The 18541-nt window shown below is 38.2% G+C and overlaps 1 protein-coding gene across 5 annotated transcripts in view; it reads left to right on the forward strand.

Annotated features, from left to right (window-relative positions):
• The window catches only part of LOC144194291 (uncharacterized), a 91616-nt gene that overhangs the window by 16368 nt on the left and 56707 nt on the right, over nucleotides 1-18541 (forward strand). For all 5 annotated transcript variants that reach the window (XM_077713242.1, XM_077713240.1, XM_077713241.1 and 2 more), the window contains exons 3-5: nucleotides 832-933; nucleotides 8818-8918; nucleotides 16586-16678. In XM_077713242.1, coding sequence (XP_077569368.1) covers nucleotides 832-933; nucleotides 8818-8918; nucleotides 16586-16678 — 296 coding nt within the window. The remainder of the gene's footprint in view (nucleotides 1-831; nucleotides 934-8817; nucleotides 8919-16585; nucleotides 16679-18541) is intronic.

Here is an 18541-nt window from a genome sequence, read left to right on the forward strand (position 1 = left end):
TAATTGCCCCTAGGTATGAGTATGAGTGTAAATGGTTGTTTGTCTCCTCGTGCGATCAGCTGGGCACTGATTCGGGGTGTTGTCCCCTGCTTTGTGCCCAAAAGTCAGCGGGGATAGGCTCTTATTGAATTTTTCATTTTTATTTCAGAAAACAAAACAAAACATTCCAAAACATTTAATATATTTAACCAAACATGAAACAAAATTCATATATAAAAGATTTAAGGAAATATTTGCCACTAAGAGGTTCAACAAGAAAATGTGGACAATTTGCAAATCTTCAAACAATTCTACATTGACTAATGAGTTCCCAACAGATTTACAAACAACTGAAAATTGAGGTTAAACTGAGCTATGCCATCTTGTTTTTTAGTGATTAACTTTGATACATCTGCCTGACAAGCTGTTTTCCTTCAACATTGTATATAATTCTAAAAATGTTATAGTGCTGATTTTTCAATAGAAATGTAAAATTCAATAAGCTTTCATAAACAATCAAACCAAAAAAAATGATGGATTAAATCCCAATGGAACATTATTTGAATTTAAAATGGAAATACGCATTGCCTCTAGTTTTGTCACCTCCTAAGGAGACTGAGAATTTAATTTCATTTCAATTGATGAGAAATTCTTTTAGTTTTTGATACATTTTTGTTCTTTTTCCAGTGTTCATTTGTTATAAAAACTCAATATACTCAATTGGCGAAAGCTTTTTATTTCCATTTTAGGTGCGTACAAAGCTCTTTTAATCATCTGATAATTAATAACATGATTTTTTTGAGGAAGGTTTACTTTCTTTCATACGTCCTGTTCTGTATTTTCTGATTCTAGTTACGCAGTTACCGTGCAAGAGTCTTACGCTCATCCATTCGACCAAGTCTACTATACCCACTGCACAGACATTCTCAACTGGTTCAAATGCACAAGACACAGGTATGCACAGATTAATGTAATAATTACCGTAGTTTCACGACTATAAGGCGTGTCTGCTTGGACGGTTGTTCGAGCTTTTGCCAAAGCTGCCATCATCTCTGTGGACCCACATGGCAATGATGATGACCCAGCGTTTTCGATGACTCATTTGGACAATTGTTCAATTCGGACATCGACAATTAGGACTTTAATGGATTTGTGGATGACGATGACGTGAGTTTATTGTAAAATGACTGAATAAAGTACAACCAAATTCAGTTTTTCCTCTGTTGCCTTTTTAAAAAAGTGTTTTTAGCGTGTGGATGTAGCGTGTTTGTTTATGCTAGTGTATGTTTTGCCATGCCCGGCTGCGTCTTTTTTAACGCTGCGTTCTTTGTGTGTGTCAAATACAGAAATAACACTCGTTACAGACACTACGGCTTAAAATGTGATGCGCCGTATAGTCGTGAAAATACGGTATGTTCTATTATTTAGCTCCTGTTACTTGTATATCTTTCAGCATTATAGGCAGGAAATATGAGGGTTGTGTAACATATAATGTATGTACTTCATGATTTAAAATAAGCATGTCTTGACCTTTTCTGCCAGAATTAGTGTAGCACATCAAATGACCACAAATAATCATAGGATTCCATATCCCTCCTGTTGCTTGATGCTGTATTTATAATTCAGTTATGCAAGGCTGTAACAGAACGTGACAAGCAGATGTTCACCGTCTACCTAACACTTGTCAGTTCAGTCATTTCTGATGTGGTCATTTTTAATGAAGGACTGTCAGCATAGTATTGGCTTAATGATCACATTAAGCTTTATAGCCACCAGTCATGATCCTTCAGCTAAGAACTGAGTCATTGAACTTAAGAGGGTTAAAATTCAGAAAACATCATCCTTGAGTGTAAAGGATAGACGCACTTGATCATTTACTGTATTTACTTGCATATAAGCCGCCGAAGCATATAAGCCCACCCTTAAAATTGGCTTTTATTGAAATTGTTAAAGTTTACAATTTCTCGCATATCAACCGCCCAGTGACGGTTGAACGTTATTTTTTTCACATTTTATGAAAGATACATACCATTATTTTTTTTGAATTTCATTCATAGACGTCAAAATAAATTATGTTCAGCGTTTTATCTGTCTACCTTTTCTCTATTTTGAAATATATGACCGTATCGGCTGCAATGTCTTGCGTCGTGACGTCACGGCGCCACTCCAGTCCGTCAGGTTTTTCTGCACATATAAGCCATACCCTCGATTCAGTCATCATTTTTTTATCTAAAAAAAGTGGCTTAAGTAAGTAATTTTTGTCTTTTCCAAAGATATATACAGTTGTGGTCAAAAGTTTACATACACTTATGAAGAACCTAATGTCATGGCTCTCTTGAGTTTCCAGTTATTTCTACAACTCAGATTTTTCTCTGATAGAGTGATTGGAACAGATACTTTTTTGTCACAAAAACATTCATGAAGTTTGGTTCTTTTTTTACTTTATTATGGGTTAACAGAAAAAGTGATCAAATGTGCTGGGTCAAAAAAATAACATACAGCAACACAAATTAGCAATTTTGGTGACTTAGAAAGTTGGATCAGTGAAATTAGCTTCATAGCATGGCTGCTTATTTTCGTATGAGTGATTATGAGTGACTACAGCTTATTTCTACAACTGATTTTTCTCTGACAGAGTAATTGGAACAGATAATTCTTTGTCACAAAAAACATTCATGAACTTTGGTTCTTTTTTGACTTTATTTATGGGTTAACAGAAAAAAGTGATCAAATCTGCTGGGTCAAAAATATACATACAGTAACGCGAATGAGCAATTTTGGTGACTTAGAAAGTTGTGTCAGTGAAATGAGCTTCATAGCATGGCCTCTAAGCTTTGTGTGAGTAATTATGAGTGAGTACAGCTGGTGACTTCTCTGAGGCCATTTAAATAGGGCTCATTGGATGCAAACGCCCACAAACGCTACAATGGAAAAGTCAAAGGAGCTCAGCATGTATCTGGAAAAAGTGAATCCTTGACTTGAACAAGTCAGGAAAGTCACTTGAATCGATTTCAAAGCGGCTGCAGGTTCCAGGAGCAAAAGTGCAAACAATTATTTGTAAATATAAAATGCATGGCACTGTTTTGTCACTGCCACGATCAGGAAGAAAACGCAAGCTATCACTTACTGCTGAGAAAAAAATAGTCAGGAGGGTGAAGATTCAACCGAGAATCACCAAAAAGCAGATCTGCCAGGAATTAGAAGCTGCAGGAATACAGGTGTCAGTGTCCACAGTCAAGTGTGTTTTGCATCTCCATGGACTGAAAGGTTGCCGTGCAAGAAGGAAGCCCTTGCTCCAAAAGCGGCACCTTAAGGCTCAACGGAAGTTTGCTGCTGATTACATGGACAAAGTAAAAACCTTCTGGAGGAAAGTTCTGTGGTCAGACGAAACAAAAATCGAGCTGTTTGGCCACAATGCCCAGCAATATGTTTGGAGGAGGAAAGGTGAGGCCTTTAACCTCAAGTACACCATGCCTTCCGTCAAGCACGGTGCTGGTAGTATTATGCTGTGGGGCTTTTAAGCTGCCAATGGAACTGGTGCTTTACTGAAAGTAAATGGGATAATGAAGAAGGAGGATTACCTTCAAATTCTTGAAGATAACCTAAAGTCATCACCCCGAAGATTGGTTCTTGGACGCAGTTGAGTATTCCAACTGGACAAAGACCCCAATCATATCAAAAGTGGTAATGGAATGGCAAAATAAGGTTAGATAAAAGGTTTTCGAATGGTCTTCCCAAAGTCCTGACTTAAAGTCCATTGTGAACTTGTGGACAATGCTGAAGAAACAAGTTCATGTCAGAAAGCCATCAAATTGAACTGAACTGCTCCAATTCTGTCAAGAGGAGCAGTCAAAGATTCAACCAGAAGCTTGCCAGAAGCTTGTGGATGGCTACCAAACACACCTAATTGAAGTGAAAATGGCCAAGGGAAATGTTACCAAATATTAGCACTGCTGTATGTATATTTTTGACCCAGCAGATTTGATCACTTTTTTCTGTTCACCCATAATAAAGTCATAAAAGAACCAAACTTCATGAATGTTTTTTTTCTGACAAAGAAGTATCTGTTCCAATCACACTATAAGAGAAAAATCAGAGTTGTAGAAACAACTGGAAACTCAAGAGAGCAATGACATTATGTTCTTCACAAGTGTATGTAAACCTTTGACCACAACTGTACAGTGGTACCTCGAGATACGAGCTTTATTAGTTCTGGGACTGATTCTCGAACGAACTTTTCCCATTGAAATGAACTAAAAACAAATTGATTGGTTCCAACCTTCTAAAAAACACCAAAAACAGGATATTGAAAAGTAACACATAACTAGTGGTTAAATATTAATAAAATATGCTTAGTAGTACTAAAATCACACGGATTTTGAAGGGGGGAGAGAGACGGACAGAGATATTGAAAAGTAACACATAACTAGTGGTTAAATATTAATAAAATATGCTTAGTAGTACTAAAATCACACGGATTTTGAAGGGGGGAGAGAGACGGACAGAGAGGGGGGTGCTTTTTTACGTCAATGCTGTCGTAACATAACAAACAAATTTAAATTAACTTGGATTACAAGGCAGACACACTCAAAAATAAGTTAAATCTAACCTCACACTAAAATTAAATCTAATTTTGTATTAAAGTTTGATACTGTTGTCTCCCGGGATGGCTCTATCTGCCCCGCCTCCACCCTGACTTTTACTATCAATGGGCTGTTTGCTTTTGTATTCCCTTCAAAATATTCCAAAAATGATGCACAAAAATGTCCTCACAATAGGATACTGCACGACCACAAGAAGTAATACATACTCCTCCTATTACCGATCGCTCCGCCATTCACGCTTAGTGAAAAAATGTAATGCTCCGCCAAGTGCTCGTAGATATCTGTTATACACGAAAGAGACGAGTGTGCTAAAATCATAAACAGCTTCTCATGTCTTGGCCACCTGGCTCTCTCGTATCTCGAGATAATTATGTGCTCAAAATTTTACTCGTATCTTGAGGTAATTATGTGCTTGAAATTTTACTCATCAATCGAAATGCTCGTATGTCAAGGTACCACTGTAATTGCTTTTTTTATGACATTTTTAAATTGGTCTAATTTGTATAACATTTCTTTTTTATGCTTAGTGTCTCGCAAGTAATAATCCATAACTGTCATTTCTTCAATATGCAACCTTGGCAATTCAAAATTATGACTTCCGGTGTGGAAAAACCTCACGTTCACCTCAAAAGTTATGTTTTTAAAGAACAGATCCCTTTGAACAAAAGGCCAAAAACACAAAGTCCACAGTACAGAATGTGATTTTGACAAGTGATTTGAAGACATGGTAAAGCTTTTATATAACCCTTTAAAAAAATGATTGCCAAACATTTAATTCAAAAGCAAAGTGGACAATAGCTAAGTATTGGAATTATTTTACATCGAATTAACAAAAAATTAATACACATATAATAAATTAAAATTGCACATGGAAACTTTCCTTTCTTTGTGAAGTTATATAGTTAGCAACAAACAGGAAGCAACAAAAAGGTAGAATTATTTTTTAGTACTGATTGGTGGCCTGGAAAAGGGGTGGAGGTCTAAAGCCCTCACAGTGCACATACCCAGTTTGAGTGATTAGATTATATAGACCGGTGACAAGCTCGTAGAGCAGGGGTCGGGAACATTTTGACGAAGAGAGCCATAAACAATTCATATTTTCAAACATTATTCCTTAATAGCCATACTCAGAATTTGAAAATAAAAATACATAAAAATGTGAGCATTTATCATTAATTTCACCACTTTGAAAGTAAAAAAAAGTCGTAATTCTTTTGAGAACATTATTTCACTGTTGCTAATCAATGAGTATCAATGAGAGTATGCATGCAGAAAAGTGTAATGAAGAAAAAGCATGATTTTAAAAGGCGCTAGAGATAGTTTCGGCGCCACAGTGCCGGCGTGACACTCCCATTGGTGTGTTCGGGACTTAGGTCTTCCCATATTTTCCCACACAGGTTTGCGGAGAGCCATATACACCCATCAATAGAGCCACATATGGCTCCCGAACCATAGGTTCCCTACCCCTGTCGTAGAGAGATGTTAGTAAGTCTTACTTTGTGATGCCTGAAGATATGTTTGGTGACTCAAGGTTTTAATACTGCACACTTATTGTTGATGTTGCCTCTACATTTATGATTTCATAATTATTAGCCTATTTATGATATATGTGAAAAAAGACATAAAAGATCAAATGATTTATTAGGTTAATAAAATGAATGAGACATGCAAAGACATTTTCTAGTGGGGTGGAAGCGCAAGTGCCCATTCAAGTGAAGTTGGTGTAGGTGGGGAGGAAAAAGCAAATATTTGGCAGCTGAGAAAACAGAGGTGCTCACGCAGAAAACTTAACAACCTAAAATTGTGTTATTATTAGTGAAATATCGATCAAGCAACGTTTGCCTTTGACAAATCATAATTCTCCTGAAATGCACAGAGCATGCGTTGGAGGCGATTGCACGATTTTGACTTGAGAACTTGGATAACAGTCTTCTGCTTCTTTTCACTCACACTGGGACTAACTTCCTTGGGGCCCATTTAAAAAAAAAAAAAGAAGAAAGTTGCATCGAGTTGAAACGGCGTGTTAGAACACTATGACAAGCGAAGGTTGAAGGCACACAGAAGTCATCATGAAAGTCACCATTCCGAGCCAATGGAAGGGCAACGGGGTATCGGAAGATAACCAATCGACGAGTAGGTTCATCACGCCAATTCCAAAATAAAATACAATATGCAACAAGTGTATTTAGTTTTTTAAGGGATGTTTGGATTTGTTTTTATTTCTCTTTCATAACATGAATTTCTTTCATGAAGAGAAAAAAATATTGTCGTTGAGAAGTTTTGTAACCTGGATTTCATATGTAGCAAAATGTTCAGGTAAACAGCATCAGAGGTACAATTTAATCATACAGTATATAAAGCACTATTTAGATGTATATGCAGTCATATCTCTGCTTACGAATGCCTCCGGGTACGAAAGGTTCAGGTTATGAATTTTTTTAAATACAAATGTGTGACTCGAGATACAAAAAAGATTCAAGTTACAAAATTCCCCTAAAAGAAAATGCTTTTCTTTATCCGTTATTTTATTTTAAAATTGGCACTGATGCATTGATTCTTACTTTAGAACCTTGCTACACTCTACTGGGCTCTGATTGGCGGTGTCACAACAACCTCTATCCATATTTTAAGGTTCTCTCTTATGTACTTTTGACCGCCGTTCGTCGTCACAGAGTTCTGATGGTGTTTTATTGTTGCCAGTGCGAATGAAAAGAAGTAGCCAGCGTGGAGGACAATGGCGAGTTGGTCTAGGAGCATAAAATCAAACTCCTTAGAGTTAAGGGAACACTCAGCTAGAACGAGGACAAGGAGGAAGCAGCGAGCATTTCAGCAGCAAAAATCTGAGAATTGCTGGAGAAATTTCATGTACTTTCTGTCTTTGACCTGTAGTATCATTCTGATTTATGGGATTTGCGTGCACATACACAACGTGCTGAAGAAAAATTCCCGGACTTTCACAAACGCAGCACAGATCTGGCCCCACTCCTCATAAATGGAGAACAGGGTCCAGTTCTTCAAATTCCTGGGGGTCCACATCACGGACAAGCTCTCCTGGTCTACCAACACCACGGCAGTGGTGAAGAAGGCACAGAAACCTGAGGGTACTCAGAAGGAACAACTTGGACACTAAGCTTCCGGTAACCTTCGAGCCACTGTGGAGAGCATCCTGGCATACTGAATTACAGTGTGGTACGCTGGAAGGACGGCAGCAGACAGAAAGACCATACAAAGAGTGATCAACAACGCCCAGAAGATCATCGGCTGCTCTCTGCCCTCACTGGATGACATTGCCAACCCTCGCTACCTCAGCAGAGCCGGGAACATTGTCAGGGACCCATACCAACCTGGTCACAACCTGTTCCAGCTGCTGCCCTCTGGCAGACGCTATAGGTCTCACAAAGCACGGACAAATAGACTTAGGGACAGTTTTTTCCCACAGTCATAAGGACTCTGAACTTGCATTAGCACGACACAATCCCTTCTGTACAATAACTTTAGGGTGTGCAATAACAATGTGCAATATCTCAGATTGTGCAATTTCTTAGAATTTACCTTGCCAGGATGTGACTTTTTATATTTTTATATAACTTATTTATGTTTTTTTAACTGGTAAAACACACGTTGTGGAGTAGCACCACCAATTGCGTTATACGCAGCTGTGTATGATGACATTAAAGACTTATGATTTGATTTGAAAAAAATCCAAAACATCCACAAAAAGTGTTCACAAATTGGGCAATCGCCCACTTTTACAAAATTTGTCTGTTGCATTATAGAAACATTATCAAGAGTCGCCAAAGTTTATCGTCTTTGGATAGTTTTTTTTTTTCCAAACGTCCGTCAACTAGCACTGCAAGTGCAACTTAAATCCAAACATGAACCAGTAGCAACTAATAAAATGGGTGAAAAATTAAATTCTAAAGGAATCGTGAAACGTTAATGTTTGTTGTTGATTAATGTTGTTGTTTGTATTTTTAATGTTGCCTTCATTCGTTCGTGTTTATGTGCTCTCTAAAATTGCCAAAACTTTGGCATTATCAATCCTAGTTGGACGTTGCCTCAGCCAATGGCATGTTTTCCTATTTGCTTTGAATAAAATATCTCAACTCCAAGTTTCAACCAGTTTTGTTTATTTCAATGTATTTCCTACAAACAAGATTGCACTATTTTGTCGTTTGTGTTTAGAAATTCCCTTAGTAACTTGACAACAAGCATATAATGTTGTATCACCCAGGATCAGCTACAAGACAGCCTACAGAAGAGGTGTGAGAACAATGTACAGACGACGCTCTCAGTGCTGCCCGGGTTTCTATGAAAGTGGAGACCTGTGTGTTCGTAAGTTGTCTTCTTGTAATTTCATTACTTTCTCATAATCTGGATCCAATGGGGATACAAGAGTTGGCATTGCAATTAATAGATTAGAAAGCATCTCAAGTATAATTCATGGCACATGATTTCCTGCTTCCATGGTGAGGCCTTTTGTAGTCAGAACTGGAGATGAGCAGTCATTCCAATATTTGTATTTCTTTATATTTAATAATCATTTATATTTTCATGTGCCATATAGATGAATCTGTTCTTTAATTTGTATTTTGAAAAGGCAGTAGGCCATCGTATTTTGTGTTAATCTACTTTAGTGCAAAATATATTGATATTTTCCAAGCACAAAATACCCAAAAGACAATTTGCATCACAGCATTAAGTATATGCATGCCACTTTGGATTGTTTCCGTAAAAGATTTGGTGTTTTTCTTTGACTGCAAACAATAGTTAATGAAGAAAACCTGGCAAGTTTGATGCATGCAAGATGTTTGAAGATAGGAGTGCTTCTTCCAACAATGGCAAACAATAAGAAAAGGGTTCGAAAACCAATGCTGGCTTTTATCAGAAAGTAAGACTGCTTATGTCAATATTTTAACAGAATACAGTACTTTTTCAATTGTACGGAAGATTCCAAGGTTTGACAGGGGCTCTTGAATGCTGTATCATTCAATTACTTTGCAAATTACCGAAAGGACTTAACCTGTATGTAGTCATAGCACAGTTTTGTTCTCATTTGCTCCAGTAGAGTGTTTATTTCTATTTGATGAACTGGTAACTTGGTGCTGGGGCCCATCCCAGCTAACTCTGAGTGAGGATCTACCTGGGAATCAAACCCTCGTCACCCGAACTGTGAGCCCAACGCGCTAACCATTTATCCAGCAGGCCGCTGTAGTTTGATACATTAACTGTTAAAATAATTTCGGTAGGCATAAACTCCAGAAAAAATGTTTTAAACCTTAAAACCTGAAGGTTTTGCAGCCGTTGGTTGAAATAGCCTCTAGATTTTGTTTATACATTTTCACTTACCGTTATTATCACCACTCCAATGAAATAATAACATTTAGTTGTCGAGAAAATCAATCAAGTTTTGTTTTCATTTTATAAAGAAAGAATAAATAATTGACCTCCTTGCAGACGTATCTGTTTTGTTTAATCCTGTTATCATCTAGTACTGTTGCCCTTTCCACAAAAGAAAATACATTTTCCACCCTAGATGGTAAATTCTATAGCATAGTCCTGTTTTTTTCATAGTGAATGCGTTGCCCTAGGGGTGGAGGTGTAGATGCCAAGCAAAGCATATTGTGTGTGTTTATTCAACATCAGCTTGTAAACAACCTGAATTGCTTCTCGTGCAAGGTCTTAACAAATAACCAAGCCTTTTGTGTTTTCACTGCCCGGAGTTAGCTGGGATAGGGTCCAGCACCACTCACGACCCTTGTCAGGATAAGCATGAGAAAATGAATGAATGTATCAAACTAAATATTTTATATATAAATTATTTTAGATTAACACGCAATTCTATTACGTTATTTGAGAATTCACAATTCTGATTTTGCTCACAGTGATCATCAGTGTGCTAAGGAGTCTGTATGCCCAGAAATGAAAAATTAGAAGGAACATTGGCTGGGACGCCCCGCGCGCGACCTTTGTGAGGATACGAGGTTCAGAAAATGAATGAACGAATGAATGAATGAATGAATGAATGAATGAATGAATGAATGAATGAATGAATGAATGAATGAATGAATGAATGAATGAATGAATGAAAGGAAAAGGACATTACCTCCACTGAGCCAAATGGGTTGCTCCAAGCAGGAGACTTTAGTTAGCCAAAGTGGTTGCACATTGCTCAACAAAATGTAAGACATTACATTGCACAGATTAGATAATACGTTAAACACCTTAACTACTACAGGATGCCAATCCAGGCCCTATCTAGACATGTAACTATGTTCGCACGTTTCCTCAATCTATTCCTCAAAGTGAAAAATGACAGCTGACATTTGTTAGCTAACTTGTTAGTGACCCAATGTTGAAAAATCCCTGTTTTTAGGAAATTTGTCTTTGGTTTTGTGGCTTCCAATATGCCAATATGCTTCAGGTAGTCACTAGAGCAGCACTAAAGGGCTGCATGCGTCTCCGTATGCTATGGTTGACGACCCGGTAAACCAGTATGGAAAATGAATGATTGAATTAAAGTTTTCTAATATACAATTCAAATTCAGTTTTTGTTTTTTTTTAGCCACTTGAACAATTCAGATTCATTTTGTGGTTGCACAATTTGTTGCCAGAAAAACTGTCAAAAAAGTATAATGTAAAACAATAATACCATACAAAATCTAAAATACAGATATCAGATATAAAGAAACATCAATGTGAGGCATAAACATAGTGGAGTATAGAAAAAAGGATTGTGGCATTTAAATTTGCATCTTCAATTGGATGGATCATGCTGTATTTTGTACACAGACATATTTGACTTTCCCTAATGCTCTATTTTCTATTCATCACGAATTATAAAGATACAGTCGTACCTCTACTTATGAAATTAATTGGTTCCAGAACTTTTTCCGTAATTTGAACATTTCGTAAGTAGAGGTGTACTTTATATGTAACTTCTTTAATTTGTTCCACGGTCCTCACACAACTACCCACTAAACCCTTTATAATTGGTCAAAGTGTCCCAGTTTTGTATGGAAGATGTGAGGAAACAAAAATTTGAGAAAATTATAAGAAAATTATTTATCAATGTCTTAAAGTAAATAAAGCATATGAAAATGTGCCCTGCACCTCCGCGGCCGTTATACTGGGAGACATAATACCCCTGTCTGTGTGTGTGAATAAATGTGCTGCATGGCATTTGTATGGTTTTTAATCACTTATAAAGGGGAATTCAAAATAAAATAACAGATAAGGAAATGCATTTACATTTTGGGGGATTTCATATCTTGGATCTATTTTCGTATCTTGAGTCACACCTTTGCATATATAAAAATGTGTAACCTGAAACTTTCGTACCTAGAGGCATTCGTAACTAGAAGTATGACTACTTTTTTGTCATCAGCAGTCACTTACACAAACAGAAAAGAAATATACATAACATATTTCCGAGTTACGGGTGCCAAAGTCTCTCAACTGTCAGGTTGTTGTCGACCTGCATACTTACTACCTAATGAATGATGCAGTATTCATTGTCTGGTGCACAAGCTATCCTTAAATTATGAGCTGAAAAGGATGATAGAAAATTTCAACTTGTCAAATTTGAACAGGTTTTGCATTTTATATTGAAGACGATTCCTCTGATCTTTTCACACTTTCAACTTTAAGTTTGTTAAGTGTGTATGGATGATGATCCCAGTTCACTCCGGGCCAGAGGCGGGGGACACTCTCAATCGGTGGCCATCCAATCGCAGGGCACAATGATATGGACAATCATTCAATGCACACTCACACCCATACCTAGGGGCAATTTAGAGTGTCCAATAAACCTAAAATGCATGTTTTTGAAATGTGGGAGGAAACCGGAGTACTCGGAGGAAACACACGCAGGCTCGGAGAGAACATGCAAACTCCACAAAGGTGGAGCGACCTGGATTTGAGCCCAGGACCCCAGAGCTGTGAGGCCGACGTGTGAACCATTCAGCTGCTGGGCTCCCAAAATGTTATTTTACAATATTATTTTTCATTTCTTATTAATGGGCCCTGATGAATTTGATTGTGCTTTAAGAGAGATTAAAAATAAGAGAGACATGAAACGAGGCAAAGAGCCACAGTATACACAAAATATGATCAATAGCAAAAAGCTACATTAATTTAGGCCAGGAGCCGCATGCGGCTCGAGAACCGCGTGTTCGGCACTGATGAACTACATCATCATAAGAAATTGGTGGTAGGAAAAAATATGGATCCATTTTAGACTGGATGCAGTGACACTTTACTCACCCTATGGGGGAGCAGATGTTCTATGCCACTAAGTTGATTGGGAAATGAGTGATAATAGTCTAGATCAGGCATAATTATTACATCGATCATGATCGACCAGTCAATGGCTAAGTTACGCTTGGTAGATTGCCTGGGAGTAAGATTTGATCCAGTCCTTTAGTTTCCTTCGGACCTGAACGATGTCTCGTTTGTACCGCCACATCACAATGTTGCCACAACAATACTCACATTTTTGTAACAACCCTATCTGACTAATGAAAACTTGTGCAGTGGCTTGGATAAGTGTGCATAAGTGTGCAGCCTTGGCTGACATAAACAGCCTGTCACAGCTACTTGTTAAGGCTTTTCTTTGATGTTAAACAGCAAAAAAAAGTGTGATCACCTTTCGACAACACAAATATTAATATAACAAATAGATTATCCTGGATAGCCGCCCACATTGCCTACAGCAGGGGTGGCCAACCCGCGGCTCGCGAGCCGCATGCGGCTCTTTGCCCGGTTTCATGTGGCTCTTACGTCCATATCAAAGTTTGTATTTGTGTTTTATTTTTATTTGCGTGTGCGCTTCGCTTGAGTTCAATACGGTATTTTCGTCCAATGCGCATGTGCTTGGGATGAAAATGCCTCAAAGTTTCCCAGTAGGAGCAAGGTCATTTGAGTAAACGTTTTTAACAGAGTGGGAGAGCTTCCGTGAACCAGAAGCAACAACGAACAGCGTCGCGCACACAAAAAGTCTCCCAAAGATCGAGCGTCGGCTGAAAAAGCCACACCCCCTGCGAGGCAAACCAAGGCGAGAGTGCTCACCCGGGAGCAGCCAATAGGAGAGCGAGGTGTACACCCACGTGGTGGGCGCGCTATAAAAGCCATTCATAATAAATGACAGCTCACAAGGAGCGAATGTTGCGCAAAAAAAGGCTCTGATTTCATGACAGAAGTCCCACTAAGTAACATGCATAGTAAAAGAAAAACACTATTGTAAATTATTATATTTTTGTTTGTGGACTTGGTTGAACTGAGAGTTTGTCTGTGTGAGACAGTGCACACAATGTTCATTGTTGATAATGACTGGCCTGTGCTGTTAGTACTGTAGGAGTCAATTTATTTCATTACTATGCTGGTGTGTGACATTTACAATAAATCTGGCTGAGCAAAGGTATGTGTGTGATGTGGCTCTTTGCGGTAACACAGTAAAAAATGTGGCTCTTTGCGGTAACACGGTAAAAAATGTGGCTCTTGGTCTCTGACTGGTTGGCCACCCCTGGCCTACAGCAACAAACCAACCCTGCAGTAGGGGTCTAGATATTTCGTAGTGGGTAATCATGCATGTATTTTGGTCCAAAGTCCAGGTGTTTTGGAGACAAGCAGTAAGATTGTTCGGTTTATTAATTGACTTTCAGGAAGCCAGTATGAGGATTTCATGACTGGTATAATATGGTATAGTCTTCTCATATTTGTAAGGACTCTGGTAGGAGCATTGTGAAGTAGCTTCAGCTTCTTGATTGATATTTTTGTCAAAACTTTTAAGTGCGCCATTGCAATAAACCTATTAAAAATGAATGCATGGATAGTTTTTTTTCATTTCCTGTTTAGACAGAAGGTTCTTAAACCTGCCTTTTTTGATGGTAGCAGGCTGATATAGTGGTAATCTAAAATGGCTCGCAAAGTTCTGGTCTGAGTCAATAATTACACAGGATTTATTGCTTGAAATGAAAGTGAGCAAAGGTGAGAGCAAATCTTTGACCTTTCCTTTTGGGCCCTCTGTTTTTCCTACATTTAGCTGGAGAAAATTCTGGCACATCTATACATGGATTTAATGAATACATTTTGCGGTACTCAATAAGACTATGGGATGATATATCCATGTGGAGACAGTGAAAAGTACAGTTGTGTGTCATCTTCTTGAGTATGACTGAAGATTATTTCATGTTCCATAACAAACACTACATAAATAATGCCTGTCCCTTTTAAGTCACATCAACCTTGGCAACTTTTCTAGTGAAGTCTCTTGAGTTTGTATATCAGCATCAGGGCTTCGGAGATCATCTGTCTAGTTTGAACAGATGTGACTTCTGTCCTTGGTGCTGACTGACCAGTAAAACGATGATTTAGGGAAGCAATAATTCGGTCTATTTCCTATGTTATGCTGATTAATAAATGTTGTTTAATGTCGGCTTTTGTCCAATGAACGTAGTTTCCTATTCAAACAACAATATATGAACACATTTCCCACCCCTGCTTTAATATTAAACCTCTTTTTAAAGTACACTCTTAGGCGACAAATTGTCCGTTCGACGAAATGTCCGGCGGCGGATCCGGCGACGAAGTGTCCGCCGGCGGATCCGGCGACGAAGTGTCCGTCGACCAAACGTCCGTTCAACCAAACGTCAGAGGACAAAGTGTCCGTCGACCAGGTGTCCGTTAACAAAACGTCCGGTCACGCTGACTCCTTGTGCCTTGTGATTGGATGGCCACCAATTCAGGATGTCTCCTTGGGCGCTAGCACCCTCCATGACCGTTGTGAGGATAAGCGTTTCAGAAAAAGAATAAATGAATGAATTATTCATTCATTCGCCTTCCATAACGCGTATCCTCATAAGGGTTGCCAGAGTCTAGCCTAACTGATTCGCGCGAAACGGAGACCACAACCTAGACTGGTCACCAGTCAGCCGTAGGGCACGCAGATAGACAAATGACCATGCCCACTCAGAATCACACCGCCACCTGCGAGAATTGAGTCCGCGCCTGCCTGCACCGAGGTCAGGCGAGTGTTTGGTTCGCGTGTCGCATGAACGTCAACTGGATTTCATGTAGGCCGGAAAATTTTAGATATAATATTTGGATTTAAAAAAAATCGGATTAAAAGAACTGGATAAAAAGCCCGAAATATTCAGTTTTTTTTTATAGATCTAAAACAATTTTTATTTGAGCTTTTTTCTTAGTAAGGGAAAATGTCTTTTGATCATTTATTCTTCATTTCAAAAGGAAACCAAATCTTTTTTAATGATATTACATATTAAAGTAGAAAACAGAAAAATATTTTTATATATTTATTTGTAGATTTTACAAAATGCTTTTTGAACTAAAAACAAAAGAATATTTTGACTGTACATCTATAATCTTGTAATTAACTTACTTGAATTTGACCCTAAAACAGTCAGTTGGCACATAATTCATTTTCTCTGGCTGCATAAAGAGATGGGGAGGGCCAGATTTGGCCCCTGGGCCGCCACTTTGACACCTGTAACCTATACCATCAGGCAGCCTATGAATAATTTAATAAATTAAAATTGAATCATTGAGGGGAAAAACATTTGAGAGGTTTCATACCTTTCAAATAATAATCTAAGAACCTAAGATAATTATAGAAAATATGTTTTTATGTCAACATATGCATATATCCCACATTTTTTAAAAAAATGCAAACAAAATAGATAAGATTAGAACTTTATTTCATCTCTTATTCGGAAAATTTCCTTGATTGCAGTAGCAAGACAGACACAAAGGACCTAGGCAAAAAAAAACTGGAGCCTCACACAGGAAGTCCACAAGGTTCTGCAGACTGAGACTGAAGGGCAATACGCAGAATCACTCTTTTAAGATGATGCGCACAGTTCCTCAGTAGTCTGGATTTGTAAATTGTTTTAGTTGAGATACAATTTATAGCTTATCATTAGTGCTGTAAAATCAGATCAAATGGGTCTTAATTAATTATTCTTTGTTCTTTTTATCTATCTCAGCCTTGTGTACTGAGGCGTGTGCCCACGGTCGCTGTGTCGCACCTGACACCTGCCAATGTGAGCCTGGCTGGGGAGGACTGGACTGCACTAGCGGTGAGTTCAAATCTATTTGGTGCATCCATATCTCATGACAACGTATACACTTGAGTGCAAATTGCACAGTTAATGATTGAGGGAAAGTTAGTCCAAGGGCTTCATCTGATGACAGAAGTAATGTGATTGTGATTCTTAACTTTTTTATTTATTGAAATCCATCTGGAATAAAAGACAAAAATAACTTAACAGACTATTTAAGTCATGTATTTTATGTGGTGGCAGTAAATATAGGTTTACACACAGTAACATAAACCAAGAAGAATTGTACAGAGAATTATTCTAATATTCTGAATAAGTAGCAATACAAGAGAAAATCATTTATTCATGTATTGAAATGAATAACAAAAATGCAAGCGACCCGGCGGTTGAGTGGTTAAGCACAGTAGGGGACCTGGGCTCAAATCCAGGTCGGTCCACCTGTGTGGAGTTTGTTTTCATGTTCTACTGGGCTTGCGTGGGTTTCCTCCAGCTACTCTGGTTTCCTCCCACATTGCAAAGTCATGCATGGCAGGCTGATTGGACACTCTAATTTGCCCCTAGGTATGAGTGTGAGTGTGCATGATTGTCTCTATGTGCCCTGTAATCAGGCCTGGAGTCAGCTGGGATAGGCAACAGCACCCCCTGCAACCCTAATGAGTATAAAGTGCTTTAGTAAATGATGGACAAACATGCAAAAACATTTTGTATTCATATTGAAGGGCAGGTGCATAATTATCTGGAGGAAACTAGCGTTATTCAACAGAGAATGCACATTAACAAATGCACACAAACACACCCTGAACATTACGTTATGAATTCAAAACAATTTATCATTAAAAAGAAATTGTCATCTATTTTTATTATGATTTTTATCTTTGATGATTTTTTTCTCATTAAATTTTTTGCGCATTTCATTAATCGCCACTGCTTCTTACCTGTTTGGATTTACGTTCCCCTTCGGTGCTGCTTTAATAGAGAATCAACGCTGTCACTGTACCTCCTGCAATTTCTTCCCGTTCTATCCAAAGAAGTAACAGTCTCTCCATCTCATCATTCAGTGACGACCTCATTTTTCAAATCACAAAAAGGCCCTGCAAAGGAGTTGTCCTTTTTAAAGCTTTTTTTCTACTTCAATATCGTAGTGATGGTCGAGGTGTTACTGCCGTATTGCCTTGCAATATCAGTCAACCCCATCCAGCCTTTTTTCATTTCTCTAATATGTTCTTAATTTCATTCACACCAACCATTGATCTATAACCCTTATGAAGCCTGATTTATGAATAGATGTGTTTGTATGTGCGTGTATGTTAATATTATCTCGCTACATTTGTCCAAACCGTGCAACATAGGGATTTACATTTTTTATGATGGCCAGGAACGGCAGTCAGATCCTAATAGACGGATTTCTTCAACTTCTTTAGGTGTGTAAACTCAATCTTTTATTTGTTAAAGTTGAAAGCAGGGTTAATGTATGGATCATTGTTTTTACATGATGTGCCGATACGGACCGCATAACTGATTGGTCATAATGTAAGATGCCTTTCCATGTCATTTACGGAGGTCCTTTTTGGAAGAATTTCCGCCAGCAAGTTTCCAGGTGCTCCCCGGAACACTTATATTTCCTGTCGTGACGGGAGTTATAAAACATCCATAACCTGAAAATGTTGTATGTAGAAGCATTTGTAAGTAGAGGTACCACTGTATCTGCTGCATTTACATTTTATTTTCAGTCTCAGTATTTTCCCTGTAACTCTGCTGACTGTGACAGTATTGACACATCATTAGTCACACAGCCACCAAATTGTTTACCTTGCTTTATTTCTACCTGGGAGTCAAGAGACTGAGACATGTCTAAAATGAGGGCTAAGTGAATTTGCCACC

The sequence above is a fragment of the Stigmatopora nigra genome, chromosome 3 (genome assembly GCF_051989575.1).
Source record: "Stigmatopora nigra isolate UIUO_SnigA chromosome 3, RoL_Snig_1.1, whole genome shotgun sequence".
In the NCBI taxonomy this organism is placed as follows: domain Eukaryota; kingdom Metazoa; phylum Chordata; class Actinopteri; order Syngnathiformes; family Syngnathidae; genus Stigmatopora; species Stigmatopora nigra.